This window comes from Misgurnus anguillicaudatus, chromosome 18, assembly GCF_027580225.2.
Source record: "Misgurnus anguillicaudatus chromosome 18, ASM2758022v2, whole genome shotgun sequence".
Taxonomy (NCBI): Eukaryota; Metazoa; Chordata; class Actinopteri; order Cypriniformes; family Cobitidae; genus Misgurnus; species Misgurnus anguillicaudatus.
This window is the reverse complement of record NC_073354.2, coordinates 39,736,021-39,758,427: the sequence shown is the minus strand read 5'-3', so window position 1 is coordinate 39,758,427 and position 22,407 is coordinate 39,736,021. Positions and strand designations below refer to the sequence as shown.

Genomic DNA, 22,407 nt, shown 5'->3' with positions numbered 1-22,407 from the left:
CATTGAGAGACACCGGACTGACATCATAGGGTTCGACTCAACCTCAGGATTTATTAAATATCTATAGTGCCTGATCACAAGGTTGGGTTTACAGGCCCGAATCGGGTATCTTTATACACGGTCTGCGCCAGCTGCATCACACCCGCCGCACCTCCATTCACCCTTCCCGAATAGCTACGTCAATAATGCCCTCATCATGTCTTCGGACAGTTGACCCCCCGTCCAATCACTGTCAGAAACGAATTTGAAAAACATCACCCTCGGCCAATCACAAGCCTTAACACTGACGTAGGGGCGGGAAGAGGGGCGTGGCACTGAAATCTAGGGTGTCGCCGTGGTCGCTCTATTCGAAGGCGACGGCGGTTGGTCGGTCGTCAGTGTGTTTGTCCTCTTCTAAACTCCCAAAACGGACCCGGTACGGGCTGTCGGTTCTGATCCAGGTGCGAGACGTGCGGGTGGTGATTTGTTCGGTTCGGGATTGCTGGGATGAAGCGGAATATTTTTCATTTGAATCAGATCGCTGGTGTAGTTTGAAGAAAGAGAGAGAGTGAGTCGGGCGGAGGAGCCATTTTGTCCCGACAGTAAGAGAGAAAGAAAGAAAGACCGATATAAAACAACACGTAACAACACAAAATACGCACGCCGGAAGTAAACGCACATCCATAAAGATCTCCGTTGAAGTCTAAAATAGTCCACAGAGGGAAATTAACGAAATTAAGCTGTCGCGAGACTGACCCGTGTGTGTTTTTGGATCACACACACGCGCACAATCTTTCTTTCTTTAACACACACTCGGTGTCCATCTGTTTATCGTCAGTGTGTGTTTATAAGGAGCTCAAATGGCGAAGAAGACATATGATCTGCTGTTTAAACTGCTCTTGATCGGTGATTCTGGAGTGGGAAAGACCTGCGTCCTGTTCCGTTTCTCCGATGACGCCTTTAACACCACCTTCATCTCCACTATAGGTGAGTATCACGCCCAAATCCTTCCGAGCCGAACCTGTTCTGGGTGTTTATTCATAAATTTTAATGAGAAATAATGTTGTATGTGTGAGTGGATGGTTACCGGGCCTTGAGACGACTGAGGTCTAGCATGCTTGCTAACATGCTAACAGATTCATATCAGCTGATGAAATCATCAGAAGTCAGCACAAAGTCAGGATCATGTGTTGTTGGGCTGATAAGTTTGTTTTGGTTTGCCATGTTAACCATGCCCTATTTATTTGTCTGTTTAAAGGAGTGTTAAGGTTATTGTTGATGTTAAGCTTAACTGATAGTTGTTTAACGTTAGCTTTAACATAACATTTTTATTGAGAAAATGGACGTTAAATGAGTCTTATTCATAATCTGACAGTGTGATACTAATTTATCTGTCTGTGTGAAATAGTGCATAGTTTAGTTTAAATGTAAAGGTTCAAACAGGCCTGTCACAGACATTATACCTTTGATAATCTTTAGTTTATAAAGACTGCGGGTTAAACTGTTATACAGTACATTCACTTTGTAACTAGTTGAATTAGCCTGCAAATTCAATAAAATGATCGATTGTAAGTTATTTTTAAATAACCATAAACAATTCATTAGTGTGGCGTCATATGCTGCTCTACCGCGCATGCCCGGGTCAGCTCGTGCCAATAGAACGATTGCCTAACGCGCGCGCTTGTGTTCTGCTAAACCTGTCATTTCAGTATTCCGTGGTGTTTTCTCTGTGATATCATGGGGAAGCACATTTGGTTTGGACTTTTACTAGTTGTTAGGTTATGTTCATATGTTGATGGCTGATGTCATTGTATTTAAAAGAAACTTGCATTTTCCAAAGCAATGATGTGGTTTAGTTAAAATAAACCTGTTTTTATCCTAAAAGTAATTTGCTATACGTCTATATATGTCATGATATATATGACACTCCTTTGCTCTTAGGAACTTTTCCGAAATGTCACAGTACTGTGATGGTATGTAAAAAACACGGTAGCATCCTGTAAGATGTTTTCTACACTGTAAAGAATTAGCTGTAATTATGCAGCTGGTTGCCAGTAACTTACTGTAGAAGATAAAGACTGAAAATGTTTCATGTTCATTTAACTTTGAACAAACTGTGACAAGTAAATGACAAATGTAAAATCTACAGTAAGTTACCGGCAGCTAGTTGCCAGTAATACTGTAATTGCTACTGAATTATTTTACAGTGTATGCATTTAAACACTTCTTTGGGATAATGTCAGTGGAAAAGAGTTTTTTTGTGGTGACATTGAATTTGATCTGTTAGAAAACTGTGCCACAAGTGTTATATAACAAAAAATTCCTTTTAGATCAGTTTATTTCTGTTAACAAGCAAAATAAACAACAAGTAGATTATCTTAGTTTAAATCGCAGCTAAAGCGCATAAAAATCTACACTGAGCTAACGTTACTGTGTAAAATGTGTATTATATATGTTTATGCGATCTTAACTACAGATCGGCTGCCAAACCTCCCATCAAATGGCGGTAATCCATGATTGCCATCTTCCCTCTTCTTTAGGAAACCAAAACATTTGTTATTTTCCAAGAGGTATTTTTTGCAAGAGTTCAGTTTAGCAACTAGTCACACCATTAAACAAACATAGACCGAAAGTAAAGTTTCACTCAGGCGTGTAATCGCGTCATCGCACATGCGTCTGATGAAATCGTTTATAGACAGATGAAGAGTTTCGTTGCAAAATGAGATAACCATCGTTTTTTTAATATGTTTAGAAATCTCGTTTTTTGGTTGTGCATTCCAATTACTTTCAATGCAACTGCAGTTGGTTTGTTTTGATTTAAACCTTCATAACTTAAAAAATACAGCTAAGTAGCACCATAAAACAAAATAAAAAAATGATAACATAATAATAAACATGTTTTGACAAAAATGTTAAAAAATGAATTTATCTCGTTTCGCAACGAAACTCTTCAGATATACTTAGGTTGCATTTACACTGTATTCTTTTTTCTCTCTTGTGCACAGATCGGATAAGACCCACGAACGTACGAGCATAGATTCTATATTCTCATATCTGTTTCTGGCCTTATGCATATGTGGGAAAATGGATATGAATCGGAAACATGCATTCGCAGAACGGATATTCCAATGTCAAGACGTGTTGTGCGTCATTGAAAATGCGACGCTGGCAAATGACGTCAACTAGGGGTGGGCGGTATGAGCAAAAATCTATTGTACGAATAAGTCGTTTATTTCACGGTAAATGTATATTTCACAGTATATATTTTCTGTTTATATTGTTGTTGGAATATAATATATAATTGCAGAAGTTTGCCACTCACTATAACTTTTAACTAAATTCTCACCACAGTTTTAAAATATGGTCTAGTTAGTGTTCGAGTGAAAATGCCCATAAGATAACAAAAGATTGAGTCTTGATAAACAGTATTGTTTTTAAATCGGTTATTAGTTTTATAGACTACTACTTAAGCTAAAGTATGCATTGTTTTTTGAATTTATGCATACAGTACATTTAAATAGGCAATGTATAAAATGAACAGGTATGAATATATGCACAAACCTACAGGCATGACGACATGTCTGTATATGAGAGACGGATCTCTAGATATAGATATTATAAATATGACGGGTACTATGAGGTGATGACCATAAAGTCTGTTTTAAGGTCTTGACGCTCTTTTCTTTCTATTAATGTTATACCTTAACCTTTGCATCTCTTTCTCGTCTTTCTGATCAAAGATGTTTGTACTATGAGCAAATGGCGTGTCAAACTACATCGCTATGTCACTGATATAACCGCAAGTTTTGTCTTTGCTTGCTTAAAGTTCAGAAAACTTTACAACTATTAGCATTATGTGTGAGAAGTGCTTTCTTTGTGAGGCAGCTCCTTGTATTATTTCATCTGTGTTCATTTCATATTGTGATGTTTTACTTTCTCTGTGGTTTAAGCTGGGTCAATATGTCTCCCCTGAATTGTTTCACCAAGTGTTGCGAGTCGCTTTTAAAAGATGATGTAAGCGAATCGTCAAAAAATGAATCGGATATAGTCAACAAATCTGAATTGGGCATCAATATCTACAGCATAAATCCAGCCTCCCACTTTAACCACGAGCAGTTTTGATGGCGCTTTTTTTACTGCATTCATGTGCCTGGATAGTAAATGTAGTGAGTGGTTCATACTTGTTAGATTACAGGAACTCTATTAACCTATTCGAAAGGAACAGGGTGTGCGTAGCTGTGATCTAGCAGATGCTCTTGAACTCACCACAGGGTCGTTTCTCTCGGGGTAACAGGAGATCTCAGTGCTACAGCCATTCATGGGGCAAATTTAGAAACCCCCCCCCCCCCCCCATGTCCGTTTATTTAAAAAAAAACTGGTCCACAGGATGGACTCAACAGGACGTTTTGTATAATGTCTTGCATGTATATGTAGACCAGAGTCAGGTGTAAGAAGATATTCTGTATTTGTAGATATTTGGAACATCTATGTTCATTCAGAAGAGCTGTATATCATCATGTTATGATTTAATCTAGTGTTTTTAAACTAGGGATGGGCACGAGTTCTCTATTTCTTGAGGACTCGAACGTGGCATTGACGATTGATCATGAAAACGATGACAGTTTTTGTTTATTAACCCTTTAGTTTCATTATTAATTAATAATCTAGTATGTGATCATATTTCTGTCATAGTTTCTTTAAAGTTAAGTTTTATTTGAGTGTTTTTAAATATTGTCATTTTCACCATGATAATGAAATATGAATATTTTTCGGCATATATATATATATATATATGTTATCGGCCCCCAAATATAAAGAGTTATCAGTACCGGCTAAAATTTCCATATCGGTGCATCCCTAAAAAATTACATACATGCACATCCCATTAATAGTTATACAATAAGTATTAACATAATGGCAGATAGTTTGTTCAGGATTGGCATGGACACTTTTTACAATCCAATAAATTACAGATCAAGTCCGTCCTACAATTTACCTCTCATTAATGTGCAATTTCATTCAGAAATGTCACATAATGATATGAATGTCACGTTGACTTCAAAATGCATGTGTCTAAATAACTGGCAGTTTGTATTCTCCGAATTTAACAAATCCAAGTCTGCAGCATTTAATGGTATATTGACTAAGGCTGCATAACAATTAAATATTTCTTACATACATACATACATATATAAATGCGCCAATATACACTAATAATATGTGGCCGATAACTATTCTGAATTGCACAGCCGATATTATTCACAGCTATTTCATGTACTACGGCTTTTGATCAGTAAGTCCTTATCGATCTAAAATCACTGTTAGTTTAAGTCGTTTATAATATGCATTTGTAAAAGCAACACTCGTCAAACATAATCATTATACATATTCTTTATTATCATGAAAATACCTGGTTAAACGTTAATAAAGGTTTGAAGAACAGCAATATAAATATATCCTTAAGCCATGTCCTGGAGCTGCGTGTCATAGCTGCATGTGTATGGTTCATCGTCTGCAGCGCATATTGAGTTTCTGCACGAGAGCGCCCTCTGGCTTTTGGATGTAGCGGCAGTTCACCGTAATTCATTGAAAAGCATAGCAAGCATCATCGGCCGATATATATCGGGGCACCCCTAATAATTATTATCCAAAGTACTCAAAGAAAAACATTTATTCTGCAAAATTATTCACTAGCATTTTTTTATGAATGACCATTTAATTTATGTCTGTGAAACAGTAACTGAAACAAGTCGAAACAAGCAGCTAGAAATGAAAAACTAATATTTACCAGGTTTTTTTTCTGGGCAGACAAGGGTGTGTTTGAGATCTTTATGATTGTGTTTTTACCTGCTGCGAGTCATAGGATAGCGGATGACCACATCACTAGAGCCCGACCGATTTATCGTTTTGCCGATTTTATCGGCCGATATGAGCATGTCGCAGATATATCTGTATCGGCGTATAAGCCGCAGATATGAAGCCGATATGAACGTTCCTTACAGAACACATTAAATGCTTTTGAAAGATGTAAGTACTTGTTTGTCCAGCAGAGTGCGCCCTATTGGTTGCTAATGGCGACTCAGGTCACTCACTGTAGTGACATCAGCCAATCCCCCACCCCCTTCACTTCAGTCAGTCTCTCAGTTCAGGTGGCGGCCGCGGCAGTCACGCGGTTTCTTCAAAACATTTTACACCTGGTATTAAGACGCGCTTTGGTCGATTGGATTATAAGTGGACGAGAGAGACACATTCCTGTTTACATTTGGTCGTTTTAATCAGTCTTTTTTGTCCACTTGCGAGTTGTTTCAAACGCAAGCGGAAGAAATGACGCGAGGCGGAGAAAGGACGCGCTTAAACTGACGCGCAGTCTGTGGGAGTACAGCTGCTTGTGCTGTTACATTCTCATTTCAAAGCAATTGATTAAATAAGCTCGCGCAACTTTACACCCTCGCTAAATAAAAGAGGCGGAGAGCAGACGCTTTAGTTTGATAAAAGTTTAAAGTCCCGGCAGAACACTGTGGGTTCGTGTTATAAAAACGTTGTGCAGTACATTAAACATAACCCTACATCAGTATGTTGTCAGTAATTCAAGCATTGTCGTCTTAAAGGTAAGTTTTTAATTAATTTGTGAAGTCCATAACTCAATCTAAAGCTAATAAACAATGACTTTATAAGTTTCCATTTTTTAAAATAAGCCCAATATAACATTATTCTCGTTAAAACTGACAATGGTTTAAGTTATATGTATTTTGTTTTGTTTGTGATTTAAAGTTATTTATAATAAGTCAAATTTACTGTTTTGTGCACTTATATCAGAATCATTTTGGATAATAAAGTTTATTGTTAACTTGTAAAACACACCTGCCTATATTACATATCTTTGTCACGTCATTTTAAGTGTTTGATCACCACATTTGTGGTGTGATCATAGAGTGATCATTGCAAAAAGTATTTATATATAGTATATTCTGTTAATGTATATAGTGTATTCTATGTACAGTACTGTAGTAGTATAATATACTGTAGTATATGTGTACTGTACTATAATATGCACATAATGAATATCGGCCGATATATCGTTATCGGTCTTTTTTTACTCTCTAATATCTGTATCGGCATCGGCCCCAAAAAATGCATATCGGTCGGGCTCTACACATCACACACCTTACGTGTGTCAGAAAGAGAGGTCAGTTGGTTGTTATAAAATGTGACTACGTGCTTGATCTACTAAACCATCGGGAAAGATCAGTAAGAGTCTAAGAGATCTGTTTTTATTTCTATTCTAATTTACTTCCGTGTAGTTTCATCTTGACATGTCCTTGGTGGTTTAAATCCAAAGTTGATCATTTTCACTTTCTTTATGCACATCTGTTCTTATTGTAAATGAGTGCACATTATTCCCTATGAACTTTTGCAATCTTTAATTTGAAACTTGATTTTCTTTTCCTCTGACATCACTGAAGGTACATTTTAAACAATGACCTCGTGTACACCTGTTACAAATATCCATCTCATGTGATTTAAACATAAGGGGATGGGTGTAACCAGGGTTCGAACGTTGTTGTGATCTGATCGCTCAAACTTCTTTCAAAGAAACATGCGATGCATTTCTAGTGTAAACATGAGTATACCACGTTAATAACTGGTGTAAAGAGTAGTTGAGCGAAGTAGTTCACCACAATAAATTGCAAACTCTGGTGTGTGTATTTTCCTGATATTTACTTTCACCAGGAAATCCCTCCCTACAAATATTTCCTCTTCTTGAATATCTGTTTTTAAGTGATTGTGTGTGTCATTTCATATTGGCTTTACGTGAATCTCTCTGTATGTCATAGGCCTTAAAATACACACAGGAAAGTCCCAAAGTGAAAGATCATCTTACACGCTCGCACCCCTGCTACATATTTGAACTTTCACTCGCTTGTTTAAAAGATGATACACTTGTGAGCAACGAAATGTGAGAAACAGATCTTTTTAAGATCGGAAGAGAGTTTTGCACATGCTGTGTTGTACAATCTCTTTCTTTGATTGACAGGGTTTTGGGTCAGCTGGGCGGAGCTTTTGTTTTGTCCCTGTGGAGGCGCCTCACAGCTGTTGAGGCTCATGGGAAGTTCTGATTGGCTGACTGTCAAGAACCCATCCATGTATGTGTGTATGAATTGGATTCTGAGCTTGTGATTTTCCAAACTGAAAATCAGAGCCATTTTAACCCAAACTCACATTTAGTGCTGTACTGAATCTAAGCTGAATGTCTCTGTGAGGTAGCTTAAAGAAATTGTTCAATGTTGTCATTGTTTAATTAGTAAAAATGTGAACATTTGCTTAGCATGTTGATTTACAGTGTGTACCCCTAAATTTTCTGGTTGTGCCCCTAAAATTTTCAGTTGGGGGCCACTGTGCTCCTAGTGAAAAAAGTTAGTCTGGAGCCCTTCTGTCTGAGTGTGTAAGGGTTCGTGCACTCTTTTCTTATGCATCCTTTTCTCTCTGCTGTTGCGGTTTAGTGTGGTTTGCGTGTATTGTGTGAGAGTGACTCAGTGTTTGGCTCCTTGTTTGTGTATCATTGCATAAAGCGGCTCCCACCCATAGTGCAGCTGTGTGTTTAATATTTCTGCTGAATGTGATGTTTAGACCGATTTCTGCATCACAGTAGGCACGTTTACATGCAACCAAATAATCCGTTTGTAAATTGTATTGATTTTGGGATTTTTGTTTATTATAAGCTCAAATGAGCACGTGACGTGAAATTCTTTATGCTGCTGAATAGTGTTGTAGTCAAGACCACCTAAACTGAGTCCAAGTCATGACCAAGACCGAGACAATACCAAGACCAGTGCAAGTCAGTGCATTAAAACACTTATGATAAAATGTGGAATATGAATATGATTTGGCACTTCTTGTCTGTGCGTGTGCGTGTGTGTGTATGCTAGGGTTGGGCGATGTCCCCATAAATTGGCAGTTGACGATGGTTACGTAAACCATCGCGATGGACGATGATATCGTTAGGTGGGAGGGGGGTATTTTAATTTTTCGTTATTATTCGTTATTATATAATTATTATTCGTTATTTTACTTTATTACTTCCACTTAAGAAGACTTGTGCACTTTTTATTTTAATATATATTTTACATAAATACTATTCTGTACTTAAAATCTATTATTTTGTTATTTTACTATCCCAACTACTATAGGTTGCACATAAGGGGAAAAAGTAGCTTTAATCCACTGAAGAAGAGTTGTGCACTTTTAAGCACTTTTTAATCTCTTTACATAAATATTTTTTTCTATTTAAAAGCTATAATTTCGTTGTTTTACTAACCCAACGACTCCTTCGCGCTTTCCAAATTTTGCACGTAAATATCTGTGCATATGTGCCACCAGTACTCCGTCAGAGAGCGGGTCTTCAGCACCGCGGGGAGCAGCCAGCACTTCAATCCGCAGCTTATTAAAACTAGACAAAGTGAACAGGGCCAGACACATCGAAATTTAAACATGGTCTGTGTATGTAAATCCCGCGTTTCGGTCGGAGTGTTGTTCCCGTTTTCTTGTTCTTGACGTTCGCTGAATTCTGGGTTTATATCCTAATCTGCCGCTTCAGTGCAGTATAGCCTCAATGTAACAATGAGCACGATCTCCCGAGACACTACAATAGGCTACTAATAAATAATTAATATGGGCTGTTTTCTTGTACAAAATTAATTATTTTAAGATAAATGTACAACATGTAAAAAGACAAGATTCTAGCAATGTCAAGATTAGGGATGGCCATTTTCCAGTAACTTACTATTACCAGTAATTTACTATTACTTTTAATATTTACTTTTTCGAATATTTAAGCTCTTAAAGAACGAATATTCGTTTATTTAAATTATGTTAATTAAGACATGCGTGTTTTGTATTTTTCATTTTGTCATAATTTCACAGAAGGCTTAATTAGGAAATATCCACAACAAGCTAAACTTATATTCTGTATGTATATATATATATATATGTATGTATTTTTAAGTTGAAAACATTGTAAAAAAATATATTTTATTTATATATATTTTAAATTCTTCTTAAAAAATATCCTACAGAAAAAAATGCGTTAAAACTTAATGCGGAGCGAAGTCTAGTCAAATCCTTAGTTTCAAGTCGGTCGTTAGTATTAATTCATTACTGTTTGATCTTACATACATTATATTATACCAAATATTATACACTAACCCCAAATCTAAGCGAAGTTTGAGGACTTGCGAAGTTTAAAGTTTGAGGACTTGACAAAGTAGGCTATCATCATTTAAACAGACTCAAAACACCAAGAGCCCGGAGCAAATGAAAAAACACATCTACATAACCGACTGCTCAGTCGCCATTTAAATATCTTCTCAGTTTAGTTTGACATGTATTTGTGAATAAAGAAAACCGTATTTATCCTACCTGCTTCGGTGAAAGCCCGTTCTTCTGACTAGATACAATAATGCTTTGCTTTAAACTGCCATGTGCAGTTATCCGGTTCATTTTCAAAAGAGCACCGCATATAATAAATGTTCTCCGTTTCATTTCGTTCTCCGTGTCTGTCTCCTTATTAACAAAATAAAGTAGACTTTATAACAGAAAGCTTACAAATCTCTCATGATGTGTTGATTCGGGCGGCGGAGAAGCACGTTTAATAACACGTGAGCCCTCACTGAGCCAGTGGCCAAATACGGCGCGGCGCGGACAAACCCGGAGATAAAAGGAAAAACTTAAATTCGTCTGCAATCTGCATTGCCAAACAATCAGAAATACATACAAATTAATGTTCATGTATATTTTACATTTAAGTCTGTAAAAGACAGTATAGATGAAGTGAAAAAGCATCAAATAAGTTGTTACCCTTTGGTGGCACATTAAAAACAAACAAACATTCGAATAGCATTTTTTAAATTCGAATTATTATTGCCATTCGAATATCCGTGCCCATCCCTAGTCAAGATCAAATGCCTGACAGGATATTATCACAGACTAACACACGTCACGTCTCAGGCATAGACTACAGTATTTAAAATAGCATATATGGATTAGTTATATTTTCTATTTAATTTATAGAGCAATTCACGCAAAGATATTAGGTTAACTATAGTCTATATAGAAGAGAGTTAGTGTATGTCGACTCGCAGCGGAGTGGGGAGGGGGCGTGGCATCACGATGGTGACTCTCCATCGTGATGTCAGTCAACCATCACGATGGACGATGATATCGTCTATCGGCACAACCCTAGTGTATGCCATCACAGAAGTTGAAAAAATAATCAAAGGCATTGCAGATATGTGGGAATTTATCTTTGTCTATAAGCAAAAAAAGTGAGCAAACACTAAAGAGCTGAAATCAACTTAACCATTTATTCTGAACTGTCTTTCCATTGCTTGCCATCCACTTAACACAATTTAATGTTTTTTGTAATAAAATTAGAAAAAATGTAATTGGAAGAAACTTAAACAATGCCAGCATCATATGCCCAGAGTTCCCACGGGTCCTTGAAATACTTGAAAGTTTGTGAATCTGGAAGAAAAAATTCAAGGCCCTGGGAAGTTTTTGAAACATGCATAGATACAGGTCATTGAAAGTGCTTGAATCTATTTTATGCAAGAAGTTTTATGGAAAAAAATCCATATTATTCCCTGTGTAGTGTAGGATAATATCATAAAATTCTAGACTTTTTAAGCACACGTGCTAAACTGTTTGCTTTAAATGCTTATATCTTCTTTATGCGAATGTTGGTTCATACCAAAATGCTTTTTTGCATAGTTGTGTTTGACACATAAAAACGTCTCGGGTTACGTATGTAACTGTTGTTCCCTGACAAGGGAACGAGACGCTGCGTCTCCCTTGTCATACTTCCTGCATCCCTGTAACGCCGTCTTTGGCAATATTTCAGATAGCGATATACTTCCTGGCTCCCGTGTCACCCCGTCTTTGTTGTTAAGTCTCACCATTGGTTGAATTTGATATACACATTTATGCACTTACCCCTGGAGGCGTCCCCAAAGTGTCACCGCAGTGACGCAGCGCGAGTTCCCTCAAAAGGGAACTGTAATAATGTATCTTAAAAGGTAACACGTTGTAACCTTGCTCTCACTTGAAATGTGTCCCCACATTTAGTCCCTGAATTTGAGTGTAATAGACCTGGAAAGTCCTTGAAAGTTCTTTGAATTTGAAGTTAACTAAGGTGAGGGAACCCTGGATATTTGGGCTGTGGACGGTCATTGGGATGCTTTTGGGCTAGTTTTGAATGTCCATCCGGATGGTTTTGATATGCAAATCTGGCAACCCTGACTGTACGCTTGTGCAAACGTTTGGTTTGGATTATATAGAATGTGAATGTAAACAAACATTTAAATCGGATTGCAATGTTTAGGGTGCATGTAAACTGTATTGTTGTAACTTTTTAAATCGTATTAAATTTAGTCAGATTGACAAAATTTTGTGCATGTAAACATAGCCACTGTGCCAATTTGTAAATTTTTATGAAAAAATAGTGTTTTTTTATCTTTAAAACCCATCCATCCACCATGATGTTAGTGTGTGGTTGCTTGGGTATTACTATTGAGTTACTAAGGGGCTGTCCACACACGGAGACGCGTATCACTGTATACGCATAAATTTGTTATCGTATTGGCGTTTCATCCACACGGATCCGGCGTTTTGGTAGACTGAATCCGCTATTTTTTGAAACCGGGTCCTAAAGTGGATAAATCTGAAACCGACACCCTTGCGGTTTCGTCTGTACAGCCAATCCGTATATTTTGAGAAGCGAAAACGTCATCGCATCACGTGTTGGAAGCGTCACACGTAACAGCAACAACAATAACGGCGGACTACGTGATTGTGTTCGTGCTACAGAAGCTACTAAAGCCTACTAGCTTTATTACAGCAAAATCTATTGGTTCTATGCAGTTGTGGTGACCAACTAGCGATTATGGACAACACCATACGTTGGTTATGCGCATGCTCAAAGTCTTCTTTTCCGTGTATAGTGTATATCCGTGGCAGAATTACAGCGCCCCATACTGGTCCGGCATATATACTACACCGCTTTCAGTCGGTTTCAGTGTTTTCGTGTTTACGGATTATTTTTTTAGAGCAAGGAAAAAAATTATCGGATAGGGAATGCACCGGCTTCGTGTGGACATAGCCTAAGTTGTTCAAATTGTTGTTGTTTTTTTACATGTGGTGGTTGCCATAAGGTTTCTGGGGGTTACCCTTAAAACTTTATAGCATATCAGGTCATAGATATGTGCTGCTTTTTTATGGCCGATACCGATATTAAGATAGCTGTATGGGTGTGTATTCGCATCTGTACGATCACTCGCGACTCAAGGAGTCGCATACCAGACCGGAAGATGTAATTGCAAATTTGCAATGCGGCACTAAGCTTCTTTCCCGGTGTGCATACCCTTAAAACCTTTTATTTAACCGTGTCAATTGTTCGCGCAAAATGTGATTTCAGTTTGTAATGACTGTTGTTGGAGGATGCACAATGACTAAAACGAATTCTAAACCCCACCTCCAGAAACAAAGGTTGTTTGAGATGCTCGACAAATACAGTTTACCGCACTTTTCAGTGTAAGTTTGTGTTTCTGAATGATGTTACTGTGTGACTGCATCATTGAACTCTTAGCAGTTTCACAGATAAACCTTTCCATTCTGATTGCCTGTTCGTGTTGGTCGGTGCTTGTCTCAACAACACACACTGCTAGTGTTCATATGAACGCTTGACATCTCTGTACCTTTTAGCATCTCTACCACAGTGAGACTTTCAACCACCCTGGGTTGTGCTGCGTTTTTACAGAACAAACTGTGTGTCCGCAAAACACACAAACCAACCGAATCACTTACCCGTGTACATTAAACAAACATGGCTTGAATGCACAATGAATATTGATAGCTTTTATTGTGTAGATGTATTGTCACATTGGTCCTAATATGAACGTGCTTTTAGACATCATATCTGACTCTTAAACTTTCTCAGTACGTATGTTTTATTGCAGGGGGCAATGATTTTTTTTGTTTGCTTTCTGAAATAAAAGATTTTTGTTGCAAATAACGATTATTTTTATAATCAATTAATCTGACGATTATTTTCCGATTAATCGACAAATCGGATGGTATTTGTGGTATTTATTTACTTAAATTTCTGTTTCTTTTTTCTTTTCAGGAATTGATTTTAAGATTAAAACAGTTGAATTGCAAGGAAAGAAGATAAAGCTACAGATATGGTGAGTCTGCTTAAGTTTTTTTGTACTGTATTTATTTGTGCGCATTTGCATGATCCAGAATTGACCTAATGTTAATAAAAATTGGCTTAGTAGTATTTAGGGATGTACCGATAGGATTTTTTTTGGGCCGATACCGATTTAAACAGACAACTTCTGGCCGATACCGATATTAAACACTTGTATACAATACTATACAGTTGGTCTATTAGCTAGTTTATTTCTGCATCAAATTATTTTTACTGAACATGGATTGGATCTAATTAACATTCAACTGACCAACATAATAAGAGAGGCACAAATTAAGCTAAAACACATATAAGACAACATGACAACCTTCAAAGGTGGTTTTTGCTATTCAGCATTTCTTTTATTAACATCATTAACTCCTTTTTTACATATAATGGATTTCTTTAATAAACATAAATAATGCCAGTGCTATTGCAACTTCAAAAAAAGTTGGACTTCTTTTCCCCCACTAAAGTGCAGTCTGTTTCTTTTATTGTCCAAGACATTTGAGTCAACAAAGGTTTTCTGTCGGTGCACACCAGAACATTAAATCATTTTAATTGAACAACAGACATGCAACTCATTGCGTTTATGTGGTTAATTAAAAAACAGTCGGTATCGGCCTTTCTTGTGCTATTACCGATATGCTGATGGTTTCAAATTCATCAGATATCGGCAGATAAATATCGGCGGCCGATACATCGGTGCATCACTAGTATTATTGGCTAAGTATTATCTACAGCGATGTTGTTCGTCATGTAATCGTGAATGAACGTGCTTGTTGTGGATATTTTATTTATTTAGCTTCAACTATGATGAATGAACAGAAGTATTTAATTGGTTGTTGATGTGTTTGTGCAGGGATACAGCGGGTCAGGAACGGTTTCACACCATCACTACCTCTTACTACAGAGGGGCCATGGGCATCATGCTTGTATATGACATCACCAACGGCAAGAGCTTTGAAAACATCAGCAAATGGCTCAGAAACATTGACGAGGTACATCATGAACACAAACAGCCAACCAGCCAATTTTGTTTTGTATAATTATTGGAAAATGTCACGATAGATGCAGTATAGTTTAAAACATTAGTCCTTTATAACAAAACAAATCCCCAATTGTTTTTGCAGCCGAAAAGGGATATTGCTGACGGTTTGACTTTCGAAAGATGATTCATGCCGAAGTTACAGACAGTCAGCAATTTCATTGGAATTTATAAAAAATGAAACTCGATGAGGTTTGTGGTTGTCTCATCCCAGACTCACAACAGTTGGTTAAAGGTTTTTTAGTGATGTTAAGCAGGTCAGGTTACTCAGACAGAGCCGTGCTGGAGCCACAGTGTTTTTAAGAGGAGTCAGACTATGATTGACTTACAGTTATATCAAATTGGGATCGGAGAAAGTAGTTCAATATCCGGAAAAAGACACACTATTCATTTGGACTCTGACTCGATGTTACTGCGTGAAAGGATGTAGAGATTGAAGTAAAGATGCATCTAAATGGTGTGGGTTTTGTGTTTATTGCAGCATGCTAATGAGGATGTCGAGAGGATGCTGCTAGGCAACAAGTGTGACATGGAGGACAAACGTGTCGTACCAAAAGCCAAGGGTGAACAGGTGAGATTGTACAGGTTTTTGTGTGACCAGGATGGTCGATCAGTACACTAGTCACTTATGGTTGGTTGCACCAGCTGGGCGTAAACACGGTCGTAAGACTGGTTTGGATGTAAAATACGCTTTACGTCCGATGTAGAATTTACACCTGTTGTACCATCTAGGCATAGCGCACGTCTGATACTTAATCTTACGTCTAGTCAATGAAGTATAAAGTCTAGACTTTTCAGACCTGCCAACCTTTACGCATTTTGCGTAACAGATACGCATTTAGACATCAAACTACGCTGCTACGATTTGTCACTTCAAAATACGCGAAAAGCCTTTGGTGGCTTTGAGTTAAACTGTCTGTGCATTTGCGCACTAGGCAACTCGTCTATCTGTGTAACCGCATTGGGCAGCAACCTGTTGGGAAAAGACGACGTCGACCAATCATAGCGCTAGTTTTAAACTCTTCAAAGCGGAGAGCGGGGAGCCGTCGAAGCGAATAACGAAAATAACGAAATTGTTTTTCATCCCGGTCCATCTTCATACTGTGACTTGTTTTACAAGGGAGGATGGTTCTAAACACCGTTTTTAAAGGTTAATGGGCAGGGTATGGGAATTGTGAATTGGATCCATTGTAATAAGCCTGCCAACCAGGGACGTCTAGACGCCTTTTACTGTTGTACGTGCCCCAGTGTAAATCTGTTGTACCCAGTGTCCTATGTTGTGCCTCAAGTTTAAGTTTTTACTTTATTTGCCAGTATATTTATTTACATTGTTAATCGCGCCAAAAAAACTGAGCTATATGAACTGTAATTCACGCTTGTAAACACGTTGCAGTCCCACAAGACAAACTGGCGCGAGCACGCAGAAATCGATGTCCGCGAGCGGAGCGTCTGTGTTTACTTTTTCTAGCACTCTGCCGCCGCTCACTCAGAAGAGCATGTGATGTGAGGCACGCGAGAAAACATGACAAAACAAAAGTACGCTTCTGAATTTAAATCAATCTTATTCTTACTCGATTGTTACTGGCTCCTGTCGATGTACATCAGATTTTTTTGTGCAGAGCAGGGAAATAGAAGCAGAAAGTATAGATGATGAGGGAGGTAAAACGAACTATATGCTCAGCCAGTCAAAACCAAGTATAGAGGTTTGCATTATTGCTGAGAAAATCAATGTTTGTGTACTGTTCTGTATTGTCAGATATGACATTACTGTTTAGTTCACTAGATCTACTTTAGGACACTACATAAACAGTTGGCATCACTGCTGAAAAAAAAGCAGTATACCAGCAAGACCAGCATATGTTGTGTTTTGTTGCTGGTTTGCTGGTGACCAGCATAGACCAGCTTGATTCTCATGATGATTTGGTGCTGGTTTAGCTGGTGGTCATCATCAGCATACCAGCACCACCAAGACCATGTTGTGTTTTGGTGCTGTATGCTGGTGTCCACCAGCTAGACCAGCAAGGGAATCGTGCTGGTTTATGCTGTTTTTTCAGCAGGTTTAAACACTATGCTGATAAAATACACAAAAGGATCATCCACATATGTTTTTTATTGTAGTAGCAGCTAAGTAATGTTATTGTAAATTTGTGTAAAAGACTCATTATCATCAGTACTGTAGAATGCACATTTGCTAACATGGCATTTATGCATTAAAACATTTTAATACTGTTCATGTTAGGTATGTTAAAGAAAAAGTAGTGGTAGGCCTGCTGTGCCCCATTAGAGGTTCATGTCAATGTGCCTGCTGGAATATAAAGCAAGGACATAGCATGCTATTTGTTGCTTCTTTGTTATTTATAATGTCCCATGTATTTAAGACATATGCCATAAGCATATTGTTTAATAGGCATATTTTTGGAGGTTGCCTTTTCATTAAATGAGTTCTTCATAGCCTACTTGTATGTTGAAAGACTAGATATGGTGGTGAGTGGGAACAATTTGCTTAGTAATAAGTTGTAGTAATAAGTCATAAGTAAGCATGTGAACTCAATCACTACAGATCAGCAAATGTGCCTGACCTCGCGCCGCGCCGCTGCGGTAAGTTGCTACTCAAAAAAAAAGGTTGGCAGGTCTGACTTTTTATGGCAAAAAAAAGAGATAATCATATTTGATGAGACTTTATACAGTGAGGAAAATAAGTATTTGAACATCCTACTATTTTGCAAGTTCTCTCACTTAGAAATCATGGAGGGGTCTAATAATTAGGAATAATTAGGTCATTGAAATTTGGCTCTCCTTGTGATGTCATAAGGAGCTCGTATTATAATAATACCGCTCCTTAATCTGCACTATCCAACCACAGCACTGCCATTTAGTGCAGAGAGAAAGAGGGAGAAAAAATAATTGACAGCACAATTGAATTTGAATTGCATCAATCCACCATCATTGTGATCAGTGTTTGCATTTCATCAGCTCATTTGCATTTTAAAGGACACACCCAAAATGACACATTTTTGCTCCCACCTACAAGTGTCAATTTTAACATGTTATAAACTATCTATATGGTATTTTGACCTAAAACTTTACATGAGTATTCTGGGGACACCAAAGAATTATTTTACATCTTAAAAAATTATTGTGACATGTCCCCTTTAAAATGTCCACCTCCACTCCATTTATTATTATCCTAAATTAGATGCACCTATTTGAGGTCGTTAGTTGCATAAAGACACCTGTCCACCCCACACATTCAGTAAGAATCTAACTACTAACATGGCCAAGACCAAAGAGCTGTCCAAAGACACTAGAGACAAAATTGTACAAATAGCAGGGTGTTCAAATACTTATTTTCCCCACTGTTTATCATAAAATAGCTAAATATTTACAAATACACAGTAAATAAGTTAAAAGCTTTCAGTTAATTTTGTTTTAATCGAGAACTATTAGAAATTATCTGCAAATAATTACCTGTTGTGCAACGGTAAATGCTTTTGTTTAGTTAATGTTCAGGTTGTGTTTGATTGGTCTGGACGTGATGCACGTATCTTGAGGGAGAGTGCACTGGCAAACAAATTGATGGAAAGCTCTTTATTGTCATAGCGGCAGAAAGTGTAAGGCGTTGTGCACACCAAAACTTTTAAACGTGGCTGAAAACACCTGGAGGATGCCAAGCTGACGGCTTTGGTAGCTCTGATTCTTGAGCTGTGAGCCGGTTGGTTGCTGGGGTAATGTGATTGGATGGCCGTGTGAGAACTGACATTGACGAGTGGAGCTTTTCACCCAAAGTTGAAGAAAAACCGCTAACTGCTGGCTTTTTAGAAAAACGCAGAGCTTTCATTGGAAACAATTGAAAACATGCGCCGGCCGCGGGCGTAAATGCTTTGGTGTGCACGCCCACTAAGTCTATAACCATAGTAACGCGAATGGCGTTTTATTACCACTGCTGTTAAACGCATATGCGGGGACTCGCATCAACTACACTGAGCGTAGCTGCGCCTGGTCGTAGTTTCAGATGGTGAAACGGGTAAAAAACAACGTCACAGCCAAATTTTTTACGTCTGTCTGGTGCAACTGGTCCCTGACAACTGACTGGTGGTTGAGGTTAGGGCTGTCACGATTATGAAATTTGGCTGACGGTTAATTGTTTAATAAATTGTGATGATTATGATGATTAATTGCCTGTTTATTGCTTTGACATTTAATTCTCATAAATTTTTTTGTTTATGAAATAATTTTCACAGAATGTTGTGATTATTTAAATTAAATATTTTGCGAGGTTTATCTGGCAGTAAATATTTATACACATAACACATTTTTAAAAGTAATCTGATATGGTCTCGTTTATACAGGCGCTGCAGCTCCCCCTTGTGTTCTTTAGAGAGATGTGCAATCATTGCGGTGATCTGAAATCATCGCGATGAGACGATTATTTAATCATTGTGACAGCCCTAGTTGAGGTTGACTATTGACTACCTAAAAATTGTTCTTGTATTTTCTTATTTTTTCTTATTTACCACAATTCCCTGACATTGTAAATGAAATATAGAAATATAGGCGTGGTAAGAAATATTTGCCATTTTCGGATGGATGAAAAATTGAGAGAAAAATGTTTGACCTGTGTCTGACCTAAAGCCTAGTTTATGGTCGCCGCGTCCGCAAGAGCACGTTGGTGCGCGCGGCAAAAATGACGTCATATTTAAAAGATTGTTGTTTTATTCATGTTCTCATATTTATAAATATCAAACTCTAATGTTAAAAGCAGTAGGGTTGTTCCAGCGGACGACTTCTTCTATCCTCTTCTTTGTGTTTGTTTTTGACTTTATTGCTCGCGTCGCCGCCTGGTGGTTAAAAAAATGGTGCAACGGCGAGCGCGTAAACTATAAACGCCTCGTCCGTTTGGTGAGACGCGCGCGCGATCCGCGGAGGCTTGCGTTGCGGACCAAAGCGCGAGTATAACCAGCCCTTAAATCCGCATTTCCACCGTAGACAACGAACGATGGTCGATAATAACCAAAAGTCATTAATTCGTAGAGTCTTAAAGGGACTGCGTGAGGTGACGACCATCTGCGGATGCGTAATTTTCACATCCGTTAAAAAATGTGAACTGCACCTTATGTGGTACGCCGGCGGTCCGGAAGTAATGTATTTCAGTGTATTCTATTTTTAAAAACACTGTGCGTGGTGAAAATTATTCATCCTTTTAGTTTAACTTTATCAGTAACATTTGAATCGTTAAAAAATGATTGATTACTGATAAGTAATACATTAAAATAATAACATATACATATTAAATGAATAGTCTCATTTGTTTTGTCTTGTCTTTGTCGCATAGCTTTTTATTGTTTCATTCATTTGCATTCATTTATTTATTCCACTATTGTGAATATTAGAATGAAGCCTCTTGCGCTGGAATGAGCTTCTCTCTCATGTTAGCACAGATTTACGATTAAATTGAAACTTCATTACGACTGCCACTTGGGGGCGAACTGCAACAGTCATGTCCTAATGTCGCGTACAGGCGAACGGTGGCTTAATAGTTTTTTGTCCAATAATCTGTCAATCACCATTGCTTTAGACTAACTAGTTGTTTAAAAATATTATATGCATATACTTGTTCAGGCTCTCAAACACATTAATGAACTGTTTGGTGTTGATTTTCAGATCGCAAGAGAACACGGGATTCGCTTTTTCGAAACGAGTGCAAAAGCCAACATTAACATCGAGAAGGCGTTCCTAACGTTAGCAGAAGACATTCTTAAAAAGGTGAGAGCTGAAATACCTGACGCAACGCAATCAATACTAAAAGCCATGCCATTGCTATTTTCTGTTTTTTTTTATTTATTAAAATTGAATTACTCTATTTTATTCGCAGACACCAGTAAAAGAGCCGAACAGTGAAAATGTGGACATCAGCACTGGGGGCGGAGTCACGGGCTGGAAGACCAAGTGCTGCAGTTGAACACACACACACATGTACACACGTCACACAAACACAATCTTTTCTTCTGTATCCCTCTTTCTTACCCCTCACCTTCTCTCTTCATTCACTCATCCTTTGTTTCTGTCTAACACTCTTCTGTTGTGTCCTTCTTATGGGATTGTCTGTAAAACACAACTCTAACGTTTCTCACACAACTGCTTGCTGACATCATTTTTATTTCTGTAAAAAAATGTAAAGAGAAGTCGTTTCATGTTTCTTCTTATTTTAAACTTTAAAGAAAGAACGAAATGAGTTTAAACAAACAAACAAAACAAAGGCGCATTCACCACTACACGAAGACCGGCAGTGGACCTGGAGACGCTGTATGTCGGCGCAGAGGAACGGCGAAGCGTTCAGTATGACATCATAGATGAAGACTTTGTCCAGTGTTAGTGTGAGATCTTCTCTAGCTGGGGTTATTTGTTTTTTTTTTTCGTCCGGTGCCTTAACGTAGAGCATATAAGCTCATCCCCCCACCCCAAAACACACACATATAACCATCACTCTTCTGTAACCCATCCAGACACAAACAAACAATGGTCCTCACCTGACCCCCGCAAGCTGGACCCCACACATGCCCAAGCGGAACCATCCATTCTGTTTGCACAGAAGAGAATGGCATTATATTTTTGTTTTTAAATCTAATTTTTTCTTTATTACTCAGAATGATTGTTTTATGAATATCGGTATGTATTTTTTGTTTACCCTCACTCAGTTACTCATTCTCTCCTGCATGCTGGTTTCTTTGGGTTTTTTGGGGTCTTTTGTAAGTTTTGCCATGTTTGTAATTCACAGGAAGTATCTCTTCTAGTCAAGATACGTGTCAGGGAGGGGAGTGTTCTCTTTGGAAATTCAAACAATTTTGCAGATCCATTAAAAATAAGCTTGTTTAAGTTACATGTTCTCCGCATTTTTCAAGGATGAAAGGAATTGTGTGTGTGCTGGTTCATATCTGGTGTCCTCACTTAAGTAGTAACTTCTGTTAATAGCAAGAAGACTAAATGCATGGTCATACGGGAAATTAGTATGTTTTTATTAATAGAAAATATTTTACTCCTATTTGAGTCAGATAATTCCTGTAAATGTTATATATTTATATAATATATATATATACACATGCATCCATACATATACATGCATGCATGTATACATACATAT

The 22,407-nt window shown here is 37.8% G+C and overlaps 1 protein-coding gene across 1 annotated transcript; it reads left to right on the top strand.

The window, feature by feature from the left end:
- The first annotated feature begins 313 nt into the window (after window positions 1–313).
- Window positions 314–22,146, top strand: rab10 (RAB10, member RAS oncogene family). Its single transcript, XM_055186146.2, has 6 exons — window positions 314–966; window positions 14,156–14,216; window positions 15,084–15,222; window positions 15,751–15,840; window positions 20,931–21,032; window positions 21,142–22,146. The coding sequence occupies exons 1-6, from the start codon at window positions 840–842 to the stop codon at window positions 21,226–21,228; spliced, it is 606 nt and encodes a 201-aa protein (XP_055042121.1). The 5' UTR covers window positions 314–839; the 3' UTR covers window positions 21,229–22,146.
- Window positions 22,147–22,407: the final 261 nt, after the last annotated feature.